Source organism: Austrofundulus limnaeus, unplaced genomic scaffold (genome assembly GCF_001266775.1).
Source record: "Austrofundulus limnaeus strain Quisiro unplaced genomic scaffold, Austrofundulus_limnaeus-1.0 Scaffold1491, whole genome shotgun sequence".
Classification (NCBI taxonomy): domain Eukaryota; kingdom Metazoa; phylum Chordata; class Actinopteri; order Cyprinodontiformes; family Rivulidae; genus Austrofundulus; species Austrofundulus limnaeus.
Genome location: NW_013953893.1, coordinates 37,973 through 50,619, shown reverse-complemented (window position 1 = coordinate 50,619; position 12,647 = coordinate 37,973). Strand labels below are relative to the sequence as shown.

Sequence of the window (12,647 nt, the reverse complement as noted above, 5' to 3'; positions counted from 1 at the left end):
TGTGGGCGTGTAGAGTGCAGAACCTGAGGCGGGACCTTGTGCACAAACTGTGAGGTGAAGCTATGATCTATAAAGGAAAGGTGCGCAGAAACATGCGTACGCATGGTTTTATATATCAGAATTATTTTTGGCGTACMCCATTTTCRCSTTTTGGCCGTACGTTCGCTTTTAGTATGGTTTCCATGCAATCCTTTATAAATCTGACCCTTGGTCTTTTTGACCAAAACTCTAAAGGTGTAAAGCATATACAGATGTTCCTGCCAGCCTTAGTTTGATATATACATTTTTTATCGTCACTTATCGTTACCGTGATAAAACCTAAAAATTATAGTGATACACTTTTTAATCCTTATCGCCCATCCCTAGCAGTGAAGAAACRAAACATTTCACTTCAATCAGGTAAACTGCAAAAAACTAGGATGATGATTTTTTTAAAAATCACAGATTAGTACTAAGAGTAGGTTTTTATTTTAATGTTAACTACAGTTTAAAAGTCGTGTATTTAGATTAACCATTTGTGCAGTTTGAGCTGTTTTTAATGATATTTCTATGAGTTAATGCTCATTCTACCCAACCAGTTGGTTCAAGCTGTCAGTCACTTTCATAAAGCAGAAAAATAAAAAATTAAATTAAAATTAGGTGAAGTGCTGAAACATTTCTTTCTAAAAATACTTTTTTCTGGTTTTACACATCTGGGAGCTCCATCCGTTACTTCTTTAAAATATCTCTGTTTAGAAACCAACATCCACAAGAAGATACCAGAATCAGCTTCTCTTGCATCGATGAAACAAATGGTCCAACACAGGCTGAAGCAGATAACATGGCTCATTAACTAACAGTTTCTACATCACAAAATGGAAAACAGTAGATTCTGCTAAACTGATACTTTACTTTAGTACTACAAATAAATATAGKCAAGTTTATTTTGATACTTTTGTTAAGGTCAGGTTGAACTGCCGATGCAATAGACCTGTATGCAGAGATAAATCCTGAAAAAAATACAGTTCTAAATATATTTCATTACGTGAACTGAGTCAAAACCCTGTTTCAATTTACACAAATTTACAGCACAGTAACATAACACTGCAAGTAATAATGTAAAGGCTATAGGCTGCAGAAACACATAATCACCCTCTGCTCATTTATTATCTTTAATTATTAATATGCATCAATGTAGCTGTTATTAACTCAGCTCYATACTGTTCAACACTGTCCATTAGAACAAACTGGGTGTGTGGGAAACATGTGCTACAGTCAAGATCTCACAAAGTTTGCCTTAAGAACAGCAGTACAAAGAAAAGACAAAGCTAATAGCAGCCGTGACCACGATTCAGCCACTGAACATACCTGACTGGTTTGAAAACATCCTCGTCAAAAAATWTCTTAAAAAAGTATAGGAGATCTTTGCAAAAAAAATACAGTGTTTCCTGTAATCAGTTTTAGTTTGTTTGCATATCATGAAATATTTAGGTTAGGAGTTAAATTTTTTTAAACYTAACAATAAATAATGCCCTTTCTTGTGTTGTAGCAAATAGATTGTCTCTTTCTATTTAAAGTCAACCTACTCAAAATAAATTTATGCTTTATAAGTAGAACCTACAGAGCAATGTAGATAAACAATGGATTAGGCCAACTTTGACGTAAAGAAGTTATATTTATATAAATTCTAATATTTTTGAACTGATAATATTGAGCCAAACACGTAGAAACACATAGAAACACACACATACACAAAGCAGAGTGGGAAATCTGGAGAAAGAATCCAAGTCAGAAAACAGTTAAGGTATACTGACACAAAAAAAGCTATTATTTCATTACAACTGCATTTAAACTTCCCCACAATGTCAGAAATATTACAGCATGATGTCTTCATCGAACTAAAGAAAGATTCAGAAACGTTAGTGACTTCATCAGAAAACATCTGTTTGATAAAGATGTGCCAACAGGGTGAAAGTAGAAGGATCCTACCTTTTTCACTGACTGATTCGCTCTCGATCTCCACATCTTCACAGCTTGTGTATTCTGGTGTGGTGGCCAGCTCCTCCTCTGAGCTACTTAGWGACACCTGCCTCATCTTTCCTCCTTTTTTGGTTTTGTGGGGCTTGGGGGGTGGGGGACGCACCGACTCCGACTGGTCTGAGCTAAGAGAGTCGTTCCTTAACATACTTTCCATCTTCTCTCTTTTAGTTTTGCGGACAGCTGAACTTGGGTCCAAATGGTGTTGCTGCCTCCTCARGGCATCTCCAATGACTCCTAGGTCTCCTCTTCGAAGGTCCCCTGATCTATCACCCAGCACRGGGCTTCGATGAGGAGTTGGGGGACTGTGGTTTGAGGTTCGGRGGCCTCCAGGGCCCATGGGCCCTGGGGAGGACCGGTCAACAGAGTATGAACGCTGTCCCATCATAGGCGGCCGGCGCTCTGTGAGGTGCTGACGGGACAGCCTAATTGGACCAGGGTCATCCTGCTCCGTGTAGGCCAGGGAGACATCACTGTGGCGACGCTCATGCCTTAGCCGGCCCACTTCAGCGTGCATCCTCATCTGCTCCTCATAGGGCTGAGGCTTGACAGGATAGCGTGCCAGGTTGGGATCGCTGCGGTATCGRGCCTGGAACTCCTCCTGGCGCTGACGCTGGAGGTCAAACTCASTCGGTGGTCCATCTAGCTGTTGGTCAAGTGGGTATTCTTGGGAGTGCCAGCGGCTCGGACCCCTATGGTCCCGATAGCCCATCTCTATTGCATCCACATTTGGGAATATGTGTGGTCCCCGCGGAGCCCGCCGAGCGTCCCCATCCCCATAGTCCGACGGTGATCTGGGCATGCTGCCGTCTGTCGGGGCATACTGTGGGTGGTCGCCCCCCTCCCTTTGGTCGWATTTTTGATTTGGATCCCTGGATGKTGATGGYCTTTGTTTCCTTTAGGACAAAGAAGGAGAAAAATAAGATTGTTAGTATATTCGCATTTAAACCCATGTTTTTACTGTGGTCCATTTACTTGAGCCTGATAAAATTCAGAACCAAAGACTCAGAACTGAGGTTTTTTTTTTTTTTTTGCATGCCGTAAAATTTCTTAAAATTTCCAAAAGGTAAATTTAACAGCACTACACTGTACGCTGCTTTTGCACTGAATGAGCTTGAAAGTGTGTCAAAATAAGACAAAAGACTGCTTTGTCTCTGTCACTGAACACTGAATGACTCTTGTCCCCCTGTGGTTAGAAAGAAATYAAGGAACTTAAGAACCAAATGAAGCACCGCTGTGTCTTCTAGCTTTAAGAGCAAAAGATTCAAAATGTTCTATAATGTTTTCAAAAGACTCCTAACATTTTATAACGCAAAACAGAGTTTCAGAATGACAATTCACAGAGCCAAACTGATATTTTCCTGTTTCAAGATGGCCACCARGGCTAAATGACCTTAGCAAACATAAATATGGTCATTATTAGGTCAGTTTTTGAAACACTGAGTCAAACTTTGATGTAGCTGAGAGTCACTGCAAAACAACCTGTGTGCAAACAAATCATTTTGGCACACAAAGCACCAAGCAATATGTTTGCGTTATGCTAGTTTTGTCAGTAAAAGGATTAAAGTACAATTAGCAATTCAAACATATTCGGTGTTGTTTTTGTAAGTAAGAATATGTGTGTTTTTATGTACAGAATGGAAAATGTGTGAATTTATAACAGTGCAAGTTACACATTTATTTGACACTATTTTCTGTAGTAAAAAATCTAATTGTGACTAAACTTGCAAAAGATATACAAAATGAATAAAGTAGTAAATTAATGATTTAAGTCATTCTTTGATTAAATTTCCGTTGAACGTGTTAAAGTTATATTTGACAATTTATTCATTCAGCAGCTTCATTTTTTAGTTGATTATTTTATCATCTGGTTAAGCCAACCAATGAAAGAACAAAACTGTGCATTAATGCAATTATTCCTTTGTTCCAAATTAATTATTCATAAAACACTTTTCTCCTACGTCTTTCTCCTTTTTTCTTACAATGTAATAYAGTCATTTTAGCAAGTAAAAAGTTCTGTGAAACATCCCTTTAGTTTTGAACATGCTAATTTGCGTACATTTCAAAGAGCTTCATAAATCACTGCTGCCAGCTCTGCTCACTGGTCAAAGAAAAGAAAGCTCGTGTGATTGGCTCATTCAGAGAGCTTTGTCCTCTGCCTTCTGCAACATTTCAGTCCGTCTGACCATGAAGGATGTCCATAACAGTCAGTACAAACAACGAGGAGAGATACTGTATATTTGGGGAGAAAATMTTTTGGTGTTTTCAGTTGAATTTTTCTGATGAACACTGGAGTATGGAGCTCCTGCGAAGTGCCAGCTCCAGTAAGAGACAGAATAAAGAACGYGCACAAAATGAACTACTGTACATTTAAAATATGGGCTGTTAGCCATGGGCAAACATTAAGATAAAAATGGCTTCTAAAACATTACACAAGACAAAATTATTTTTATTCAGGAAGACCAAATAAGGTAACAAAACATAAAGCTAAATATGGTTTATCTTTTGCAGTACATTAGACTGTTGTCTAAGCAAACTCCACCCCACCAATAAAACACTTCCTGTATAACAAACAGATTTTCAGCCCTTGAAATGGTGGATACACTTTGCTTTGACTTTTGTGTCTCTTCCAGAGGAAAATACAACTGGACCAGMCCTTCTGRGTTTGCCTCTTTCCTGTTCCTCAAAKCCAGCCGMTCGAGGCAGATGGCCGCCTGTCCTGAGCCTGGTTCTGGTTCTGCTGGATGTTTCTTCCTGTTAAAAGGGAYTTTTTCCTTTCCACTGRCACCATTGTGACAAAGTGAAGATTCAACACAATCTYCTGGCCTCTTTAGATTTATTGTTTTSTGTACAGTGCCCTGAGACAACGTTTGCTGTGYCTTGGCYCTATATAAACTGAACTGAATTGATATTTGATACTTAAAAAGTAAAGTAATAACAGTAACTCAAATTGTCATAAACATYAGTTACTATCAAAATTAAAAAATGTGAAGCTGGCACAATGTGAGTTTAAAATCACACAATGCAAACCTGCCCTGTTMGGGCGGTTGTGGCAGAGTGGTTAGGGGGGTTTTCCCATAACCAGTGAGTTGCCAGTTTAATCCCCCATTCCAGCTGTTTCAATCGTTGTTTCCTTGGGCAAGACACTTCACTCGCCTTGCCTACCAATGGTGGTCAGAGAGTTCGGTTGAGCCAGTGCATGGCAGCCTGTCAGTGTGCCCCAGGGCAGCTGTGGCTACAARGTAGCTTACCACCATCAGTGTGCTTGATAAGGCTCTATAGAAGTTCAAGCCATTTACCATTTAATCAATTGTTGACTTTATGATGGAATATTATTAATTGTTTATGTTGATTTTCTTTCAGCTGTTCCTTTCTGTTGGGGTCGCCTCAGTGAGTGAACTTATTGTTTAGAAGTTGCTTAATGTTTGATATTCTTTCTGATGCAACCTGGGCTCGAACCAACACCCTCAGAGTTACGAGTCTTCAACACTGACCAATGAGCTTTTGTGGTCCCCTGGAATATTATTATGGTAACTGTATTTTCTTGATAATCTATCTGGAAATGAAGTCACCACCATTTTTCCTGACATACAGTATTAGGACAAACAGTGATAAGTGCTTTATTTATTTGTTTACTTTATCTTGTAGGACTAGGGGCATTTTTTAAAAATGTTTGTCAAGAAAAGTAGACAGAAAGAAGGAAAGCACATGCAGTAAAAGGATCAAACTGGGACAAATGAGACTCAGACTGGCGCCAGCCAGGCTGTGCTGAGTAGTTTTACAGAGGAAACAGGTTATCTAATGCAACCTCAGATTATCAATCCAACATGTACTATCAAACTTCACATCTTGTTTGAAAGAACATTGGTGTGAAATAAAAAAGGTACTGTATTTCACTCATGAGCAGCAAATCCAAAACAGAAGAAGTCGTATGACTTTAACAAACTGGTCATGGTCTGTATTTGGTGTGTGCTTTAATAAACTCACTTTCACAGATGAGAAACAGAGTTATGCTGACGACACTCTCTGACGTGTGCCTAGCTTATACAAGTTACTTCTTTCTGCTTCACATCAAAACAAATGCAGAGCTTCATTCACAGAGTCGAAGAGAAATTACAGATGGAATGATGCGATGAATGACGGGTTGGCTGTGATTTAATGTGCTAAAGCGGGAGAGTGTGTTGCTATGAGAGAAAAGATTACGCACGAGATTGTGTACTAGTGGTTGTGCTCATATCTACAACAGCAACTCTGTAATAAATGCATTAGAACTAAAACTGCCCTTACAGCTCAAGGCCAGTCATAAGGGCAGTTTTGCCTAGGACCAGCCTTTGTGAAGCATTGTCTTAAAAAAAAAAACATCCAGAAACTAAACTTCTACACAACAGATACACATATCACTTCCAATAAACTAAGCTTGTGGCAAGCTTCCCAATTATCTCCAACCATTTAGCCACAATATAGCCTTATACATTATGATCTTCCTGTTTAAACTAAGAAATGTCTTTAGCAGCTTTCAAGAAAGGTACCAACCCTAATCTTCTCTATCAGCTACACCATGATACTAATGCTGTTTATGCTTAATCGGGCCTCAGTATATACAACAGAGCACTGGTGCAGTGCTAAATTTTGTTCTGTGCAATGTCCCTCTCATTGCTTACAGCTACTACAGCCATGTTAGCCTCCACATAACGCTGTTTTTATGCTGTCTGTAGCTCTGCTATGACACACTTTGCTTGTCTTCAATGTACATCCTCAGTGACACAGAGGGAAATAAACTATAAATGATATGAACAATTAATGTAAATAGGAGGGAGCAAGAAAAATAAAGAACAATGGCTACTTGTGAAAGAGGTCTTATAGATAAGCATGCTGCTGGAGTCATTTGTGCATTCAGTGTCATATTACAGCAGTCGAGCTCAGGCATAAAAGCCTGATTTATAGTCGGCAAGAAGGCCCATTCTCATGTCTCACTTGTGTTGATGGATGATGACATTTGCGTAGTTTCCTACTCTTATCACATGTCAAGACCCCGTCAAGTGCATTTCCCCCAATGAAGGCAAAGTCGCACATCTTGCTCCCCCTGCTGAGCGACAAAAAAAATTGTGAAACTTCTGTCTGTTGTCACCGGAGACAGCCGACGTGTGCATTGACCCCAGTCAGAACTGTGTCCTGTGGAGCTTGAGGATCACAGCGTGTGATTGGTCAGAGCTTTGGTGACCATTTTAAATTATCCTCTCTCCCAACTTCCATTTCTCTTCTTAATAAATCTTGATTACTATTGGTGGTGGGGGGAAGATTTAGTCTAGGTTTTATTTCTATATATTGGCTATTTATTTATTTGCTCATTTCACAAATTTTAATTGCTGGTTTTATGTTACAACATCATTGCAGTTGTGTTGTGTTGGGACGTGCAATGGTTCTTCAKTTGGTGCAATTTCATTGTCCTCAGTTTCAGATGCCATATGTTCAACTGTCTTATTTGGTTAAAATTGCCCTGCGACATTTCTGCAACAACTGTTCTCACAGTAAGGTGTTTGTTTGTCTTGCAGTCGCTGCAGTTCCGCCCACGACAGATTTTCCTTGGGGGACAATAAAGTTTATTGTATCGTGTCGTATCTTGTCTTGTTTTTGTGGGCGGAGCTGTGGAGCAGCACTCCAAGCAGAGCATCTTTCTTCAAGTTATTTAGTTGAAGTCGATCCATTCCCAGAATCCGTTTGTTAAATTAGCGAGATGCACAGCTTTGATGAGCAGCTGCTCTGATCCAATTGAGCATGTGAACATAAAGCTGACATTCACACCTTTTTCCCAAATCCATCACATTACAATCTCGTATAATATGACCCCCCCCCCCKCACACACACACACACACACACACACTTTTTAAGCTTAAAAGGCATAAAAATTTAATCCTCAAGCTACCTCTAATTTCATACTGACTTCAGGATTTTTCAGCCTTTGCAGTCTTTATACATATCAGTAAAATGATCATATGGCTGTTAATTTTATTTTAATACCATACGTAGTAAAAGGTATTTCGACAACAAATGTACAGTATATCAGCAAACTATGATATTGCATTTTGTAACTGCATCATATGAATGCCAAGGTTTAGAATGATGACATGTTCCATCAGACAATTTTACACACAGTCCACCAGAYGGCACCTACACAAAACTCACAAGACTTCACAGGAGATTTGTGCCATTTTCTGGTGGGAAAACAGATTACTGTACTTCAGTAATGCCTACTCGTGAGTGCCCCCTCTGGTGGGGAAACATTTTTCGGGAAACCTACTTTTGCACGGCACCGGTAAACGGCAGTCATTACAGACGAACGTGTGTTTGTTATTGTTCCAGGAGTGGCCRGGTCGCACACTAATGTCATTAGTCCATTATCATTATGCAGCACTGCTGTTATTGTTTTTTTTCCCCACATCATGTTGACTGCCTCRATCTGCTACTACCTCACTTGGCAACATGGAGGAGTGTCAGAGATAAGCTCGCTTCAACCCCTTTTTGCGACTCTGTCTCAGTTACGAACTCAGACATTTCYTAAATGAGGCTAACTTTTCAGTTATATACAAGAAAATACATTAGCAAAAAACCTGATCCGTGTAAAGTACTATCCCCAACTTTGTAGATGATTTTATGGATTTATTTTTTTAAAATACCAGTACTCGCATAAATATGATATTTCTCACAGTACTATGTGTCAAGCTTAGAGTGATGTTCAGATATTTGTGGGTGTGTTTGTTTATGTTAAGTGGTTGCTGACGCTGATTTCTGAGCAGCGTCTGCAGAAGAGAAGKTGGGAAAGGCCGTGAGAAAATACAGCTAACATTCCAACTGGCACCTCACGGGGCAGTGGAGGGACATGTGTGTTGTAAGTGGAGGCAATCTCTTCCTGACAAACTTAAGTAGCGCTCCTCCTCATTTAACAACAGAAATACCAAATGTTTTTCCTTCAACCCGTCTGAAWTGATTGTGACTGAGTGTGACATGCTGCAGTGGGAGGACTTATCAGGATCTATCCCGGACGGTTCTCTTTTGAGCATGGTTAGGCCATGAGAAATATASCATCTTAAATTACATCGAGATCTGCCGTCTAACATCTTGTTGGAGTACAGTAGACCCTTAAGCAGCTGAATGAGACCCCATAGTGTTATGATGTCCATGGTGACTTGGTGGTTCACAAACAACACAGTATCATGCTACTTCAGACACACTCTCTCATTAGTAAGGTTGGCATGTGATGTCCTCACAGACYTGGCAGTGAGAAACAGCTTGACACAGATTCACAAACTGAATGAACCAAACAGGCCACCACCAGAGAGGAATTTTCTGTATTATCATGGTGCATTACGGGAATYGCAACTGCAGTAGGTCTGGTTTCTTGTTGTAGGAGTCAAACAGGACTTAATGCAGGGGCTGATGCTGATTGAGCCAACTATAAAATCACCCACTGTAAAAGAAACAAGTARAGACATAAAACAAAAATGGGAATGYAAACACCCAAATTATTATTACAGTAACTGAGCACACTTCATGATGTTCTGCACTTTGAGAAAACASTTACGGTGGATCTCACCAGAGATGGACTAGGACTGGGATTGTTCGGCTAGTAAATCAAGCTGATTTTTGCCTCTTTTTAAAATCACACACCTGAGTTTCATAGATTAATTAAAACAAACCAAACCAAATGGGAATCCTCAAACAATTTCCAGAAATCAAATTAAAGAAAAAACGATTGATAAAAGTTTGTTGCACTGAAGGAAATTTTGTAAATGATTAACTGAATGTTAGATCCAGTTTTGTATTTTTATACTTTCTGATCATTGCAGCCTTAAGGTTTAAAACAGACAAAAGAGTTGGTCTGTGTCTTATTGATGTGTTCTGGCTGCAGTATAAACAAAGTTGGTGATGTTCTACATCTGATATAAAAGGTAACACCTCCAGGGGTGTAACCAGGAAGAGATGTACATTGTAAGTTCAATTCATTATTAGAGAGGGGAGACATTTAGAAGGGTTTTCAGAAGTGTTTTGCAGAGTCTCTGCTTAGATCCAATCTGGACCGACTGGGCTGCTTTTGTTTGGGTTTGAGGCTTTACGCTGAAGCCTGTGCTGAATGCTGTGCTGTACCCGATTGGAGTCAGAACTGAGAATAAAATCCATTGGGTCCTGCTATTATCCAGACATGCTATTTTTGAACAGCAAATTATTTTCTACAGCATCATAACTGTTCAAATTAATACAGAATACATAARTTCATGAAAAATAGTATTATAGTTGTTAAGACTGTTTGTATGGTCCTTTTGTTTTTGGTCATCGGGGCTGTTAGCTATGTGTGTATACCTGAACTACTGTACATGAGCATAATTTGAGGTCACTAGCCTCTGACATTGATATTTGTGGGGCAGGAACTAATGCACCTGGGAACCAATGCAAGTAAAATAAATTGAATAATTATAATAATTATGTAAATGTTCTTTTTGAAGCCCTATCATCAATGTTCTGGTGGGCTTTTTATGGCAGTGGGTCTTTTTCAGCCTTTATAACACTGGCAAATCCTGTCAAAAAATGTGCCAAAATCTGATGATGTGATTTTCTCACACAGCTGCATCCTGACACACCCCAAGAAATTGTGCCAGGCAAATGTATAGAGCCTGGTGAGCATCTCAGGAACAGAAAACATATCAGAGAAAAACATGTTTCACAAAATCCAAAAGCAAAACCATGTCATATCTGCCTTCACTCAGAGAGATTTCCAAATTTGCTGCAATCCAGCCCTGTTTWAATTTTAAGGTTTTGCAGGTTGTGGAGCTAACAGTGGGCTCATCATCGAGTGTTCTACAGGTACTTCTAGATGTAATCATACTTTTTCAAGGACAATCTTTTTCAAAAGCAGCATAAAGTTTCAAATCCAAAGCTTACTGAAATCATGGGATTAGGCTATGGCCCTGTATGATTAAAAAGTGTGACCCAAAAAAAGATTATTAGTGACCTGACATGCTCCCCATGTATTTTTCTGTAACACAACATAAAATAAAAAAAAAACAATTGTTTGAAAATCCCTGATTAACAGGTGTGCAACAAGATGTGAGTTTGCGAGCGGTGATGGGTAAGGCRGCCTTAATCTCCCTGTCGCAGTGATCAGAAACATCCACAGCCAGAACCTTCCACACTTATGTCCTCAGTCACTGTGTAAACGATGAATGAACWGACACCAAGCAGAAAGTTCCAAGGCATTAATCACAAACATGCGACTCTATGATCAAATGTGCCACACAGACATCAAACCACTGAACAGTGGAAATTTTTCAGGCTTTTACACCTTAATGTCCATAGACAAAGCCGATGCTGTCCAAGTGATACATATTATTGGCAAAAGTAAAGATCAGTCATTTGCTCGATAAAATGAATACTTTTCCACAGCATTAATTCATTCACTAAACTGCTTTATTAAATCACATCATCATCCAAAACTGACTCGACTGTCACAAAAACAAGCATGCCCTTTTTTGTAGAAAACAAATGCTGTTGCTTTTGCTTGCTATGTAATTATGCTCAGCGTTAATTGTTAATAATTACACAACATGAGTAAGTTTGAGTTAAATGTGTCATTTTATTTTTAAAAATCTAATTATGGAATTTTCTTCCAGTTCTACAAGTTTGTGTCCAAACTACATTTTAAAATGAAGAAATGTCTTGAGCTCAAAAGAATCTGTAATTCAAAGTCACAGAAGAAGCTTTTGGTGAGAGATGAACCTTTCTGAGGTGTGTGTGTGTGTGTGTGTGCGCGCGCACGTGCGTGCATGCGAACATGTTTTTGCCACCTGGTGGGGATGATTTCTGACCATTTTTCCAGTACACACAGCCTGTTGAAGGCTCACTGTTTCTTATGGGGACAAAAGCGTGGGTGTGTGTGAGCAGGTATTCCATACTATGTAGGGACCATTTTTAGCACACATCCCTACTTGCGGGGATCAACTACTACTTATGGGGACATAAGCCTAGTCCCCATGGGGGGGGAAATGTTGTTGGTGGGGATAGGTTTATTACCATGGAGCGAATTGAGTGTAGGTTAGGTTTAGAGTCAGGTATGTATCTGTGAGGTTAGGTGAAGGGTCAGGTATGTACTGTACATGTGAGGTTAGGTGTAGGGTCAGATATGTACATGTGACTTTAGGTGTAGGGTCAGGTATGTACTGTACATGTGAGGTTAGGTGTAGGGTCAGGTATGTACATGTGACTTTAGGTGTAGGGTCAGGTATGTACATGTGAGGTTAGGTGTAGGGTCAGGTATGTACATGTGACTTTAGGTGTAGGGTCAGGTATGTACATGTGACTTTAGGTGTAGGGTCAGGTATGTACATGTGACTTTAGGTGAACGGTCAGGTATGTACATGTGACTTTAGGTGTAGGGTCAGGTATGTACATGTGACTTTAGGTGAACGGTCAGGTATGTACATGTGACTTTAGGTGAACGGTCAGGTATGTACATGTGACTTTAGGTGTAGGGTCAGGTATGTACTTGTGACTTTAGGTGTAGGGTCAGGTATGTACATGTGACTTTAGGTGAACGGTCAGGTATGTACATGTGACTTTAGGTGTAGGGTCAGGTATGTACT

At 39.6% G+C, this 12,647-nt stretch overlaps 1 protein-coding gene across 1 annotated transcript in view; it reads right to left on the bottom strand.

Annotated features, from left to right (window-relative positions):
* Positions 1 to 1,968: 1,968 nt before the first annotated feature.
* Positions 1,969 to 12,647, bottom strand: part of LOC106535561 (regulating synaptic membrane exocytosis protein 2) — a gene marked incomplete at its 3' end in the record, with an annotated part of 27,145 nt that continues 16,466 nt past the window's right edge. Inside the window, 1 exon segment of the mRNA XM_014032601.1 lies at positions 1,969 to 2,912. Coding sequence (XP_013888055.1) covers positions 1,969 to 2,912 — 944 coding nt within the window.